Source organism: Micropterus salmoides, unplaced genomic scaffold (genome assembly GCF_014851395.1).
Source record: "Micropterus salmoides isolate LMB-PRFRI ecotype aquatic unplaced genomic scaffold, ASM1485139v1 Ms_hic_scaffold_11, whole genome shotgun sequence".
Lineage (NCBI taxonomy): Eukaryota > Metazoa > Chordata > Actinopteri > Centrarchiformes > Centrarchidae > Micropterus > Micropterus salmoides.
In genome coordinates this window covers 15,468,598-15,483,255 of record NW_024040152.1, presented here as the reverse complement: position 1 = coordinate 15,483,255, position 14,658 = coordinate 15,468,598, and the positions used below count along the sequence as shown (strand labels likewise).

At 39.1% G+C, this 14,658-nt stretch overlaps 2 protein-coding genes across 2 annotated transcripts; one reads left to right on the top strand and one right to left on the bottom strand.

Annotated features, from left to right (window-relative positions):
• Window positions 1-19: 19 nt before the first annotated feature.
• Window positions 20-4,403, bottom strand: josd2 (Josephin domain containing 2). The gene is made up of 5 exons (XM_038711265.1): window positions 4,132-4,403; window positions 3,736-3,864; window positions 2,459-2,584; window positions 1,743-1,937; window positions 20-1,492 (listed from the first exon to the last, which is right to left on the bottom strand). Exons 2-5 carry the CDS (start codon window positions 3,855-3,857, stop codon window positions 1,381-1,383), a joined length of 555 nt encoding a protein of 184 aa, XP_038567193.1. The 5' UTR covers window positions 3,858-3,864; window positions 4,132-4,403; the 3' UTR covers window positions 20-1,380.
• Window positions 4,404-7,114: 2,711 nt separating this feature from the next.
• On the top strand, window positions 7,115-13,881 carry ube2s (ubiquitin-conjugating enzyme E2S). The gene is made up of 4 exons (XM_038711260.1): window positions 7,115-7,310; window positions 8,615-8,762; window positions 11,939-12,129; window positions 12,217-13,881. Exons 1-4 carry the CDS (start codon window positions 7,308-7,310, stop codon window positions 12,583-12,585), a joined length of 711 nt encoding a protein of 236 aa, XP_038567188.1. The 5' UTR covers window positions 7,115-7,307; the 3' UTR covers window positions 12,586-13,881.
• The last annotated feature ends 777 nt before the right edge of the window (window positions 13,882-14,658 follow it).

Genomic DNA, 14,658 nt, shown 5'->3' with positions numbered 1-14,658 from the left:
TCGCATGCTTTACAACAGATTCATACTTAAAACCGGTCAAAGTTTAATATAAATAAGCTTCAATATTCTGAACCTCTGAGCTTAGGTTTGTGAGTCAGTTAATCACTACTGTGTACCACAGTGAGTGTTCCGTTTCTTTTAGATATGCATAGATCAATAGGAGACAAAATACAAACATCAAGGTTACATACAGTCACTGAACCAGTGTTTTTGCATGTTTGACTCATTCACAACTAATCAAGAATAGTGTACTTTTTATTCCTGCAATCTTTCCTCTTTAGATTTTAAATAAAGGGATCTTCCTAACCACCATGCAGCCTCCTGCTTTTACTCGTTGAAGAGCTGTGTGAAACTCAACCTGTAGAAACTTGAAACCTGGTGTAGATGGATAATCAATCACAATCACAAACAAAGTCGTGTCTGCTTTTGTTTTGTCAAAGCTTTGTTACTGTGTGGACACTGCATTATCACACATCATTAACATCTTTCAGAAAACCAAAAGCAGGTTCACGATGTCCACTGTGAAGGATTACTGATCAACGGCATATGAAATCTCTGCAGATTTCTCTGCTGTTTTATTTTTTTTATACTAAAGCTAAATGAAAGGAAAACAAAGACTACCTCGAGTATAAGAAAAGACATTAAAAAAATCTATAAATTTAAGAACTGTTGTACTCAATGGATGAAAACATGCAAAGACACCAGTAGTCCTTCAATGCCTTATCAGTAACTGTGGCTGTATGGACACAAATCTGCAGTGCATAGAAGGTTTACAACAAAGGTCTTGGGTAGAGATGGTGCACTAAGGTGCTGCTTGACAACTGATCAATTTTGACATGACCATCTTGTGTGCACAGTACACACTGATCTCATTTTGGCGGCTTGATCGTTAAAGTCTGGGACAGTGACATCTTGTGTAGCAAATTCAGCTGAACCATTTTCCTCTCGGTGATGTCTTAGTAACCAAAGTAGTGTCCAGTTATCCTTATTGCAGATGGTTTTTTCATGCAAGAGCACAGCAATTTTCACAAAACTGTAAAAATTCAGTCATATGTCACAACTCGGGTATCATCTAACTAGCCTCCTCAGTTGTCTGAAACCTTGTTAGCTTAGATGCCCACTTCCCTAGTGTTAACACAAAGGTATCAAGAGGAGGACAATGTAGGTACATTGGTCAAATCGGAGCAACAGCAGTTACAAGCAAAACAGTTCGTTCAGGAGTAAACACCTGTCTCTTCTTCTCTTTGGAATTTCCTCTGTGTAGATATTAAATGTATTTTAGTGCATTCCCTGAAGAGTTTTCTGTAATGAGGTGTTGGTTTAAAAAAAAGTCTCAGTTTTTTTCCATGCTATGTAAAAGGTATGTCCTGTCCCAAGATATCACTTCTTGGGGTTGTCGGGGTTCAGCCATGAACCGTCCTCCTCCACCTCCCGCCCGACAACCAGGAGCATCTCTGCCACATCCTGAGAAAGCTGTTCACTGAGAAACGTGCTGAAAGTGAAACAAGGACGACAGAAGAGAAAAGGTTAGAATAACTCTGGACACAGACAGGGATTACTGGAGTGCAGTGTTCTAACAAACACCAACAGTGAGGTAAGCCCCATGTGACCATTCATGTGGGATGACTCACTCGCTGAGTTCAAGCAGCACACAAAAGCCAAGTTCTAATCCAACTGAGAACACACAGACACAAAGTCTAAAGAGCACTGGAAAATTTTTAAAGATGTAAATGCATTCTTACCGTAGTTCTGCTTCCCCCCCAATACAGACAGGGCTCTTCAGTTTGGAGTCGAGGTTGTAGTACTGTCCATTAACTTGCCGAACCGCAAGCCAGTGCCGCCGTCGGAGTGGGAGGGACACAATCCCCAGAGATACTCGTGATGGGACATTGAGAATGAAACCCTGGACCTTCGACATGCAAAGGCTCTGAACCGTCCTGTGTGAGAGATATATTAGAGACATTCTTAATTACATAACATCTATATGTTACGTTTGGTACGTTTCAGGAGATATTTCATGATGAACTGTTGCAATAGACTGTTAGTGAACCCACTTGACAGTGGGGATACATGGTGTGATGGTCTAGTATTATATTCTACTATTTGTGCAGAAATGGGAATTCTCTGCATCTGTGAGTCTACAGATATGCATTTGTTCTTTGATTGCCTGACACAACCAGCTGGTTCTCAGAGTTTATGAATAGCTTTTCAATCATTAAACTTTGAACAAACTCACTTATCTTTTTCCAATTTTCCATGGAAATTGGAGAACTGCACTACCAACTGAAAAAAAAACAGCCCAGAAATGCTAAGTAATGTGTGTTTTGGAACGGACTGTGCCTTAATCGCATAATGATGCCTTTCAGATTTCAGTAAGACATGTTAGTGCAGTAAAGTTTGAAGTTGCAGGGGAGAAAAAGATTTTCTCACCTCACGGGGCTCAGTTTGTCTCACTCACCTGCGTTTGTCCCACCACACCGCAGCCAGCTCCCTGCTCTGTAGCGCCGCCATGATGACGTTGACGTCGTAGTTTCCCGTGCCTAACACTGAGCGATGAGGGTTCACCACACACTGGGGAGCCAGTCTGCCGAGAGGGAGCAACAGAGCGTTAAGAGCATTTTAAAGGGAAAATCCACCTCGTATTTGGTACAGCTCTTATTTTAATTTCGCCACTTTGCCAGGATTGTTGTGAATTAGCTCTGCTAATGGTTATGTTTGCTCTTTTCTGTATGAATATCCCCACATTCCTGGCTTAACTGTCAATACAACAAATGTGGTGATTTAATTGATCAAAATGTTTTTGTTTATAACAAACTGGGCCAAATTTTTCAGAGTCAGTGAAGTCACAGGGTTTCAGGAAATTCTTTAGCTGAGGTCATAAGCTCATGACTCAGCTTCTCTGGTAGTCAAATAAGTTAGTGCATGGTATCCTAAACAATAGCCACACAAAATACAACAGCTTTTGCTAGGTCACATTGACTTTACTGTCCGAAGCAATGGGTCAGGACAAATTAAGTTTTGGTTGACATTCCCTGTTTATACATTCAGCAATGGAAGGTTTATCATCAACACAATGTTAAACAGCATTTACTGCTATATCTGAAACTAGGAACTTCTCTGTGTTACTCCATAATTCAGTCACCAAGTGTTCCCTGTGCAAACCTTTGGAGATAATCAAAATGTATTTGTTTTCTACCTGTTATCAAGCAGCAGGTTAGATGTTCAGAGGTATTTTTGTGAACCCACAGGTGTCTACCAGTCTATCTGGAATGATAAAATGTTTGTCCGGGGCGAAACCATGACTATACTACTCCTCTCTGCTCAGTGGCATTTGCAGTGTGTGGAAATACTGGATTTTAATGTCTGTGTCACCTCGAGCAAACATTTTATCACTCTGGACAGAGAGCAGACATCTGTAGAGTAACAAAAAGTAACTGTGAAGATACAACCAGCTGCTGCTTAACATGTAAAGAAATGAAGCTTTGACAGGGAACTCTATGTAGCCAAATTATGTAGTAATGTCTGGGGTGCTGATGAACATATGGGGCTAGGGGCCAATAACATGTCAGGTGACAAATTTCTTTTTTGCAAAGTTCCCGTTGTTAACTAATGTTTCTGGGATTCATACTTTGAATGTGCTTGTTGGTTGATGCAAAGCAATTATATATATATTTTTTCTCTCTCTCTGCAGTAATGTGAGCAGACACACAGACTCACTATCAAAACGTTACCCACCGTTTGCAGATGTCATCGGCTGTCTCCTTGGTGAACACCCGCTCCTGGAGCACGTTGTTGAGTGCGTGAATCGCGCACAGCTCCAGTCGTTGCTTCTCGTGAAACACGTCTCCTTCGCTCATACTAATGCTTAGCACACACAAGCACACAGAAGAAGAAACGTCAACAGGGTAAACACCGACTAAAGTATAGGCGGGCAGCTATGGCAGCAGCCATGCAGCACAGTTTGCAGCCCATTCAGGCTAACGATAAAAGTTAAAAGTGGTTAGCTTACCGTAACGGAGGCTAAAATGTGAAGGCCAACTGTTTACACTCTGCATTTGGTTGCTGACAGATTGCAAAACAACGACAAAGTGGACTATTATTAATCAACAATAGCAAAAGAAAGCTACTGACCTGCTGATAAAGCGATTTCCCGTTAAAAAGATGCTGGAGTCTGACAGCTACATCCAGAAACCGGAAGCAGATCCGTTGTTTGTTGTGATGTTTTTGTTGTGCGGCTGTCACGCCCATTTACGGTATTCACAGCAGCACTGGAAAACCTGTCCGCTACTGTAACATGTGATTTTTCTCGGGCAAATACAAAATACAATAAAATAAACGTTACAGGAAACTTATTTCCTTGGACACGCACACAAAGGTTCCCATCCACCATCCATGGTCGGGTCTCTTGACTGTGGACGTGATGTTGAAGCGCCCTCTAGTGCTGAGCCCGTTAATAATGATCATGATGAAGGTGCTGGTGGTAATTTATAATTTTTTATTAATATAAAAACTGATGATAAAATTACAATGTATGTAGATGGAGATTCTGAGTTATATAAAACGGGCCATAAACTATCAGTGGTGGAAGCAATACTAATATATTTCTTGGGTACAAATAGCAATCCCAGAGTGCACACATATCCTACTCGGCCTACACTGTTACAAGTGAAAGCCCTGCATTTAAAGTTAAAGTACAAAAGTATTACCATCAAAATATACTTAAAGTAGATCACTCATGTTATAGAATTATAGAAGAATGTATATTATATTATTGGATAATGACTAGTGATGCCTTAATCTGTTTCACTGCAGCTGGTGAATGTGGGGCATAAATAAATATATATATTTCTATATATAGAAAAATTATATATTTCTATATTTATTTATTTATTTATTATTATTTATTTATATACTGCTGGGTAGCATGTGAATTCCCCCAAGTCTGATTGATCTAATAAAATCATAATATATTTGTAGATTATATTTTGTAGCATTAGTCTGAATCTGCAATGTAACAATTTAACTAAATCTAATCAACTAATCAAAGAAGTGTAGTGGAGTAAAAACATGGAGAGTAAATAAGAGTAAAGAATATATTATTTGCCTCTGAACTAGTGGGGTAGAAATATAAAGTAGCAGAACATGGAAATACTCTAGAAAATAGAAATTAAATAACTCAATTCTCAATTGTACTTGAGTTAATGTAGGCTACTTAGTTATAATCCACCACAGTAAACTATCATCAGTGGTGGAACATTAACTATTTACATTTACACATGTAATGTAAAGTTTTGCGGTACTAAAACTTTTCATGACTTTTTAATTGTATGCTGCTTTATACTTTAATTCCACTATGTATTTGACAGCTGTAGTTACTGGTTACTTTTCATATTTACATTTTTAATAAAAATCATATCATCAACAAATAAATGGTGGTATTATTGTAGATTAAGCTACCCAGCATAAAGTAGCTACAAGTAACTCCACTTTTCCCAGCTGTTTCATTAAAGTGATGCTTACATATTTATGCATCAAGAATTATAATCCAATTAAATAACATATGGCTCTGTAATTAGTCATTCTGCATAATAAGTGCTTTTACTTTTGGTAGGCTACTTTAAGTATATTTTGTACTTTTACTTGAAATGACATCCAAGTGACAACAAATGACATAGAAGCAACAATAAATATATGTATAGGAACAAAAAAAGCACATGAGAGCTTATTGATTGCTTCTACCTAAATAATATAAAACACATTCACAGTCTTAAATATACAGTATATATGTTATTATATAAAACAACAACAACAAACATTATAAAACAGGCCAGTATCAGATAACAGTATCTTATTAAAAATTACCTCTCCTTGTGAGATGTTTGAGAAGATAAAGATTAGATACCTGAGCCTAGTTAGTTACAGCAATTAAATCGTGTTACAGGCACATATGATGTGATATTGGAACTTATTTGCAGATGGAGGAGGGTTTTTACTGATAATGATGATATAGTGCTGTGGTTATTTTTATTTTTTGTAGTCACCTCCAGTCCTGCATCTTGCAACTCAACATCCACAACCACAATGGAAATAAGTCTTGGACATTATTGTGATATCTTTGACGTTTCTTTATGCTTTGTGTGATTTTATGTACTCCTTCTTGTAGACTAAACCGTTTTGGAGTCTAGGTTGTGAAAGTGGCCTGTTCATACCAAACTTATATACATTTTCGCACATGTACATGGTATCTTTGCTAAAGTATATGATCTTCAAAACATCTTGCTATATGGTGAATGTTTCTAGTTTTAAGGAGAGACATGGTGAGAGCAAAATAGGTAGGTAGGTGGGTAGGTTTATTTGTCACAGTATAACAAGTTATAGAGTGAAATTGAGCTTTGTAACTCCCTTCTGCTACATAGCAGACAATATTAATAATCAATTATGAAAAATGGTGAACAGAAATAATCATCACTGGAGCAGTGCTGAGGATGAGTTAGAGTTTAAGAGTCTGATAGCTTGGGGGAGAAAAGCTGCTCTGCAGGAACTTTTACATCTCTTCCCAGAAGGCAGCAGGGTGAACAGGCTGTGGCTGGGGTGGGTACTGTCCTTTAGTATCATTTGGGCTCTGCACAAACACCTCACCGATAAAATAATGCTGTGTTTGACTTAATGATAAGACCCCCGCTATTTTGTGCGCCCTAGCTACTCCTGTAAACGTCTGCCTTCATCTTTGCCATTATGAGCAGTGTCTGCTTTTGAAGGTGGTTACAGTTGTATCAGTCTCACACATAGACTGTTAAATATTCATCTACTCATTACTGTTCTCCCTTTCCTGCTTCTATTCTACTGTAAGTCGCTTTGGATAAAAGCGTTTGCCAAATGAGTAAATGTAAATGTAATGAATTTAGATTTGATACACAGTCAAATTTTCTCTTCTGACTCTTAATTGTATTGTTCAGGGGAATGTGAGTTTTTCAAACAGACCAATAGCTGACTAGCATCAGTCATTATTTTATTTCTGTGTTGCTGATAGGCCTCCCCACTTTGACGCAACGACAATACAGTATAATGATTGGATCGTCTTTTCAGACGCATCGCGTCACTAAGATGTCCATTGGTCTGTGGTAACGTTAGTAGGTTAAACTGAGGATCGTATTTTTGTTCCTGTGTCAACGAAAATAAGAAAAGATCCGGAGCCAGTGAGACCCGGCTAAGTTTTCCTCAAAGATATTTTTCAAACATTACGGAAAAGTCTCCACATATCTGACACCAGCCAGACATCGACCACTTTAGCAGAACTCCTTTTGAAGATGGTAGGTTTCACGGCAGAGCTAATGGCTAACGGGGGTATCTGCTAGCTTGATTCGATGTTTAGCCGTCGCCAACCGTCGAGCTTTTAATTTGGACTGTGTCTACTTGCTGGAGTCTCTTGCGTTAACCAAGAAACGTAATCTGCATTTCTAAAATGTATAAGATAAACTCGTCATAATAAATACTGGATCACACATTTTAAAACACAGAGCAGCTTCAACATGAACGTTATCAGACTAAGGCTAGGCTAGGACTGCTAACCGCAATGAAACGCTAACCTACCGTTAAAGTTATCTTCACTCTGTGTGGTCGTTAATGAATGTTACCATTACCTTACTGTTATGGTAACGTTAATGTAGCTTGACTTTTGTGATTGTGTTGATGCCAGATAAGCTTACGTTAAACAAATTAGATAAGAACTTGTTAGACTAGCGTTCTAACGTTATGCGGCTTCTTGCGTGGTGCAAGAACTTTAACGTTAGTAACTTAACTCACCAAAGAAAGCTCATTGTTTCTTCGGTAAAAGTTAAAATGATCAACGTTATGAATATAACGACATAACGTTAGTAATAAAGCGCAACCAAACATAGAAAACCACGCCGTGTCTGTAAGTTAACATTAACCTTACATCAGCAAGAGGAAAAGATGGAGCATCTCAATTGATGTTAGTGGTGGGTTTGTCTTGTGCCAGTTGGATCTTTAGTGATAGTTGATATTTTACTATTTTCTTTATTATTAAAAATACCAGTATGTCGAAAAATGTTTGTCGACATCATTAAAAACGTCGCATTGGTTTATTTTAATGTTAGCGCAATGGATTGATAATCCTTGATAAAAATGGACAGTTTTGATGATAGCTTAAACATTTAAGTCATACCAGTTAGGTCTGCGGTGACCAGGCTATTGTGGCTTATCGAAGCTGATAACAGTATTTGTAATTTTCACAAACTTGATACGTTATTTTTGCCTAATTAGTCAAAATATAAGTACAAAACATGTTGCCAATCATAAGGAAATACAACCATAGTACTTGCAAGCATTGTATATATTTTAGGCAGTTACATTAGGTGACAGGCCATTATCAATATACTAGATACACTGTACAGTCATGAGTACATTTAACTATTCTGTCGACCAAAGTGAACTTCCTCTCTTCAGTCAGTAAGTTTTTGGCGTTGGCAAAGCAGTTCTCAACATGGTCTAAATACCCCTTTTTAAAATAAAGCTTTTGCCCCATGGGTTTGTGCCTGTTTTTGTCCATATGCAGAACCCAAGTTGACTAACTCATCTTGCTGTCTCTCTCTAGAACTCCAATGTGGAGAATTTGCCGCCTCATGTTCTTCGCTTGGTCTACAAAGAGGTTTCAGCTTTAGCAGCAGACCCGCCTGAGGGTATCAAGATTTATCCCAGTGAGGAAGACATAACTGAACTGCATACAGCCATTGAAGGACCAGGTAAAGATTGCAACATGGTGTTACGCAAGCTTCCACTGGCTATGATAAGATGCATTAAAACATTGCAGTACTAATTTTGATTTTTGCATAGAAACTCACACTGGTCTGCACCTTGCCAATGCATTATAAGAAATTATTCATGATAAGACACTTAAGATAGGTCATTTTAATGTCTTTTATTCCATTTTTTATTTCATGCTGCAGTGTCTTTCACATTTCATTATTGATTTGGGTATATTTCTTTCTGTCCACAAGACAGTTTTCTTAGTATAATATCATACTGTCTCACTATTTGTAAAAAAAAAAAAAAAAAAAAGTCTGAAACCCTGAACAAATGGAATTACTGAAAGGTCTACACTGAACATGTATTTTGACATTTTATTGATTTGACATGCAAGCTATCAGGTAACACTCGCAGGATTCCTGTAGAACCATTGACTGTGTCAAAATGAACAGCGTGTCTCCACTTCCGCCTACTGTACAAAAGTAAAGCCAAAATATTCCGGACAGGGGGGCTGCCATGAACTTTGTTTTTTTTGTTGTTGTTTGGCCCATGTCCCTTGTGCTAACATGGAGAGGGTGGCGTTTATGACCTATACAGCAGCCAGCCACCGGAAGATTTTGGCTTCACTTTTGGGAAGCTGTCATGTTACGCAAAAAAATGTGAATCTTGGTTGTGGGAATGGTCTCTTTTTGGTAATTTCATTGTATTTTTGCTTGAGGCTGTACCAAACAAGGATGTTCCCTTACGTCTGAAGAGTGTGATTTTTAGGCCGTGGCTTCTGTGTAGCATCACAATGCTTCATTTATAACAGTATGTTGTGACACATTTTGACCTATCTCAAAAATTTGCAGCTGGATATTGCACTTGACCATATTGCGATTTCAATAATATTTCGATTGATCGTTCTGCCCTGTGGTTTATATATATATATATATATATATATATATATATATATATATAAGTAGAACATATTAGGGCTGCAGCTAACGATTTTAGTATTCGAAGCTTCCATAGATTATTTCAACGATTCATCGTTGAGTCGTTGAAGAAGTACTTTTGCTTGGCGTCATATGACGGCAGTCTTGAAGTTTGTGGTGGTGTTGTGGCGTTCACGCTACGTGACTGATAGGTGACAGGGACACAAACACACTACAGGAGCTGAAAGCGGCTCTGTCACCTGATGCAGGTCTCCAATCCACGTTTTGTCAAGAAAACACATGGGAAATGTGAAACGGGAAATGAGCAATCCTGCACACGAAACAGCTGTTTTTACTATCGCCATCTTTATAATAACAGACAAAGAATCTGGGTGAAAGGATGGATTAACATATGCAGGTAGCAGGGATTGTCTGAGCTACAGAGAGAGCTGCAGGTGAGTTAAAAGGTGCAGCTCCCCGACACCCAGTTAATGAATGACTGTGAGGTTACAACTCACGGCCCAAAACGGAGAACAACAAACGCACGTGTACATTTTCAGCTGAGGTCTGCGGCTTACTTTGGCTAGCCTTCAACTCAACAATCAATCATGATTTCAGCTAAATGCTAAAGTTGCTGTTACTGTTTAAGCTGATGATACATGGAGCAACATTTAGAGCAATCGTGCAGGGCAACATTGCCGTCAATGGTAAAGATTACTACCGTAATCCCCTTCCCCCACCACTCCGCCGCTATCCGTTCAAAACATAGTCAGACTTGCCACCAGCAAGATTGCTCAAAAAGTTGCCCCGTGTATCATCAGCTTTACCTTGTCTGTGGTCCGCTGCCAGAACATCGGGGCTTCGTTATAAATTTCGTTTTACGGTGGACGGACTATAACATTACAGAGTTTTCTTTAGTTTGAAATAATCCCATACTTTGGACACTTTCTTCTTTGTCCCTTGCTATTTTCTCTCTCCTCCTCCACATTGCAAACAGCACCATTATAATCACGTCGTGTTCACAGCGTAAGCGCGATGTGCGACAGTAATAAATGTCCGTGCGAAACACTGTAGTGTATAGTTAAATGGATTAAACGAAGCATCGATGCAAATAATTTTTGTCAGTGAATTTTATTAATCGATTTTATCGTTTTAATCGATGAATCGTTTCAGCCCTAGAACATATACTTTACTGTAAAGGGAAACTAAAAAAATTAAACAGTCGCCATGCAATTTGTGTAGGTCCGCAAGGATTTTATCACATCCAATCTTAAATAACTAATGTATAAAATTATTTTTAAAATAAAGATTATTTTATATTTCCTTTGACTGTCTTTATAATGCCATTATTGGTCAAGAGCTACCTTTAGCCCGGTAGCTAACTTGCAGCTTATGGTTTATTGTATACTTCTGATTACAAATTTGCTGCATCCACATTATACTTGCAGTTTACAGTATGTCAGCTGCCCCACCGCTACACATTTAGTAATAGCATGATGACTATTTGGCAGTGAACAGAGATTTCTCTTTTTTTTTATCATCCCAAGGTAATTACACCTGTTGCCTGTTTACCTCTCCCTGTGATTGCGAAGATGTCACAGTTGTCCGCTCCACTATGTTTAGGTAGTTGGTGTTAACTATCTATGCGTAAATGTTAAGATCGGCCACCAGCTTCATGGAACTACTTATTTATTCTTTTTTCTTTTTTTTTTCTTTTTTTTTTTTACATAATTTATGTTTTGCATAATTTACTCATGAGACAAACAACTAAGTCGATTTTTCTTCTCCATGGCTCCTTGAAAATGTACTTACTATTATATAATGGCTCTATTTATGATGTTGCTAATTACATGTGAGACACATAACCCACTTGAACCACACAGTCAACAGTGTACATGCTATCTTGTCACTATGAGCTCATTGCTTCAGACCTTGTTATTGTTAAGTAGGCCTTGAGGAGCCAGACACTTGTCCGCATTTCGTTAACTCCCCCACTGAGCAACATAGCTTTGATTTATTGGGTACTGATACTATCAAACAAACAAACTATCTAAAACTGACACATACACTTTCAAGTGGCACTACAGTGATAAAGACAGGGAGTTTGAACTAAATGATCTCTGGCTGACTTGGGTGATTCTTTGTTTTTGTTAGTTGACTCAGTTGCCGCTTGATGCCCCTCTTTCTTTCTCTGGAGCAAATTTGGCACAGTCATTACATACTGTTCATGAGATGAATTCTTTATGCTTTGACAGAGGGAACTCCATTTGCTGGTGGCGTTTTCCGAATGCGTCTGGTCCTCGGGAAGGACTTCCCTGCTGTTCCACCCAAGGGGTATTTCCTGACCAAGATTTTTCACCCCAACGTGGGTCACAAGGGAGAGATCTGTGTCAACGTGCTGAAGAGGGACTGGAAAGCAGAACTCGGCCTCCGACATGTCTTACTTGTAAGAGGCACCATCCGTCTTGGTTGGTCTGAGTGTCAGCCTAGTTGCCTCCGCTGTTTTTACATTTCCGTCTTTATTTCCCCACAGACGATCAAGTGTCTTCTCATCCATCCGAACCCAGAGTCGGCTCTGAACGAAGAGGCTGGGCGTTTGCTGTTAGAGGACTATGCAGAATATGAGTCCCGAGCTCGTCTGCTCACAGAGATCCATGCGATGGGCGGGCCCGGCGGTACCTCTGGGGCACCTCAGGACCCTAATGACGGCCCACAGCCAAAGAAGCACGCGGGTGACCCCATGAAGAGAGCGGGACCCAGTGCAGCAGCTGTGCCAGCAGCTCTGGGTAATGGAGCTAATGGAGCCAGTACCACCACCAGCAATAGCAACAGTAATGGTAACACCAATAATGTAGCAGGGAAAAAGAAAGCAGATAAAAAGCGCGCATTGAGGCGACTTTAATACCTCAGCGAAATTCTCAGTGTGTGAGCTTGTATGTGTGTGAGCGCGAGTGTGTGTAAATATAAATATTGAAGTGTGCTATGTTTTGTTCCCTTATTTTCTGACTCTTTCTACCACCTAGCCAGACTGTCCACTTTGTACTTACACCTTCTGTTTTGCCATCAGTTTGTCCTGTTGGTATTACAGGTTTGTTAATTATTTCCATACCTAAAGACATGATGACGAATATTTTGTCCTCTTTAAAAAGGAAAGATGAAAGATTTCACCTCCACTGCGGAAATTATGTCATCAGTTGTATTTTGCTCTTGGCCTAGTGTGAATGAATGATAAAGGGAATGAGTTTCACTGTGCAAAATGTGGCCTCTAATGTCCATTAATACGACAACCACTATTGTTTAAACTTGATATCAGCCCTTTTTTGTAAAGTGTTTCTTGGACAATGCTGTGATGGTACTGTGTACTGCTCAGCCAGACTCAACCCTTGAGTCTAAACCAGGATGTAACTTTAAAAAAACAGGTTTTCAAATTGAGCTCAAAGCAAATAATGGTAGAAGTTTCTAAACAGTTATGCAAGAAGTTGGTGGGTTCACTATTGGGAGAGAAATGTTAATGTCACACAGTCTTTTTAAATTGTATTTTTCACATTGTGATCTGAATGAAGTAAAGGTATGGAAAGAGTTAGCAGTGGAGTATAAGTCTGTTATGTTCTTAATGGAATCTCAACCCCCTTTTTTAAGTTTATTTTTTATTTTTCTAAAATTGTTTCACTGTCCAGTATTTTCAAAAGTTGTTTATAATTGACATGTTCATATTCAGCTGTCTTGTGGTTGTGTGTGAAGACCTAGATCAGTGGCTTTAGGGGAACAGGGTAGGTTGCCAGACTACTTTTTTATATTAAAAAACAAAAACAAAAAAAGAATCATCTATTCTCTGTACTGAGCATACAGTGGTGTGACTCGTTTAAACTGCTCCTGATTCCCTACAAAGCAGTTATGTGCTCTCAAATTCCCAGCTCTCCTACCGGCCATGTGGGTACCTGAGCAGACATCTGTAGGAGAACTTTCCACGTTTGATAATTCGTCTCCTGACCTGTTGCACTGGTGGGGTTTCCTGGGCAGGTTTTCTCTCTGTTCAAAATGCATGCGGGGTTCTACATTTCCCAAGGAAACACACTGAAGCGCTGTGTTAATTTGGATGGAAAAGATGCCTGTGAAACCCCTGCTATTGTGCAGACTGTTGGCTGGATATTTTGTGTCCATTTTAAATTATTTAAATTAATAAAACATTGAAATAGGAGAAGTGAAATGAAAAATGAGTCATATTTGCTCTTTTATTTGGTGTCGGTTTGCATACTGTTTGTTATGGTAAAAATGTTCCAGTTCTGCAATAATGTGTGTGCGCGCGAGTGTATCAGTAAAGCCTCTGAGAATGGATGCTAGGGTGAAGCTTATAGCCTACTGTTCAGTAGTATAATAGCACTTCATTTTGTTTATACTGGTCTCCTGTTCTGCCGTGATGGAATAACCATTATGAGGAAATCAGTAATTGCATCCACCCCAGCAAACCAGTGAGTGAAAGTGCACCCAGTAGAGCGTCATTGGACCATCTAATGAAGGGCTCCACTAGCCTCTGCAGACACGCAGCAGCCCACCCACCTATGTAGAAATAGCAGCCTGCCATGCAGGTAATAATAAGGCCCTTCTTAGACACCTGGGGCTTCACATAACCCGTTACACCTTCCCCAAGCTCCATTTTGGAAGTGCTTTCCACCTTCCCCACCTGCTATCCACCTCCATGGCATATCCTCTCCAATTTGTGCTAAAGCAGCTTTATTTGCTGTTATCATAAATCAAACACTTTGAAACATCTTTTCTTAAATTTAAAAATAATCTTTAGTCTGATGTAGTCGGGGTCAGGTGTAGGCTAAAGGGGAATGCATGATGGTTTTCCTGTGTCGCATACAGAGTAATTGGTGTTAATTATGATTCATCCTGTAGGCATAATGTGTGATCATTAATTCCAATTCATGTAGTCTATCGCAAATCCTCGGTTAAAAAAATCCGGTTTCATTCA

Bases quoted from the DNA above. Each gene is read 5' to 3' on its own strand.
- ube2s (XM_038711260.1), top strand. The intron at 8,763-11,938 runs GTAAAGATTGCA...ATGCTTTGACAG, and splicing joins TACAGCCATTGAAGGACCAG to AGGGAACTCCATTTGCTGGT. The intron at 12,130-12,216 runs GTAAGAGGCACC...ATTTCCCCACAG, and splicing joins GCCTCCGACATGTCTTACTT to ACGATCAAGTGTCTTCTCAT.
- josd2 (XM_038711265.1), bottom strand. From the start codon at position 3,857: ATGAGCGAAGGAGACGTGTTTCACGAGAAGCAACGACTGGAGCTGTGC. The intron at 2,585-3,735 runs GTGGGTAACGTT...CCCTCTCGGCAG, and splicing joins GCCGATGACATCTGCAAACG to ACTGGCTCCCCAGTGTGTGG. The intron at 1,493-1,742 runs GTAAGAATGCAT...TTTCACTTTCAG, and splicing joins GGGGGGGAAGCAGAACTACG to CACGTTTCTCAGTGAACAGC.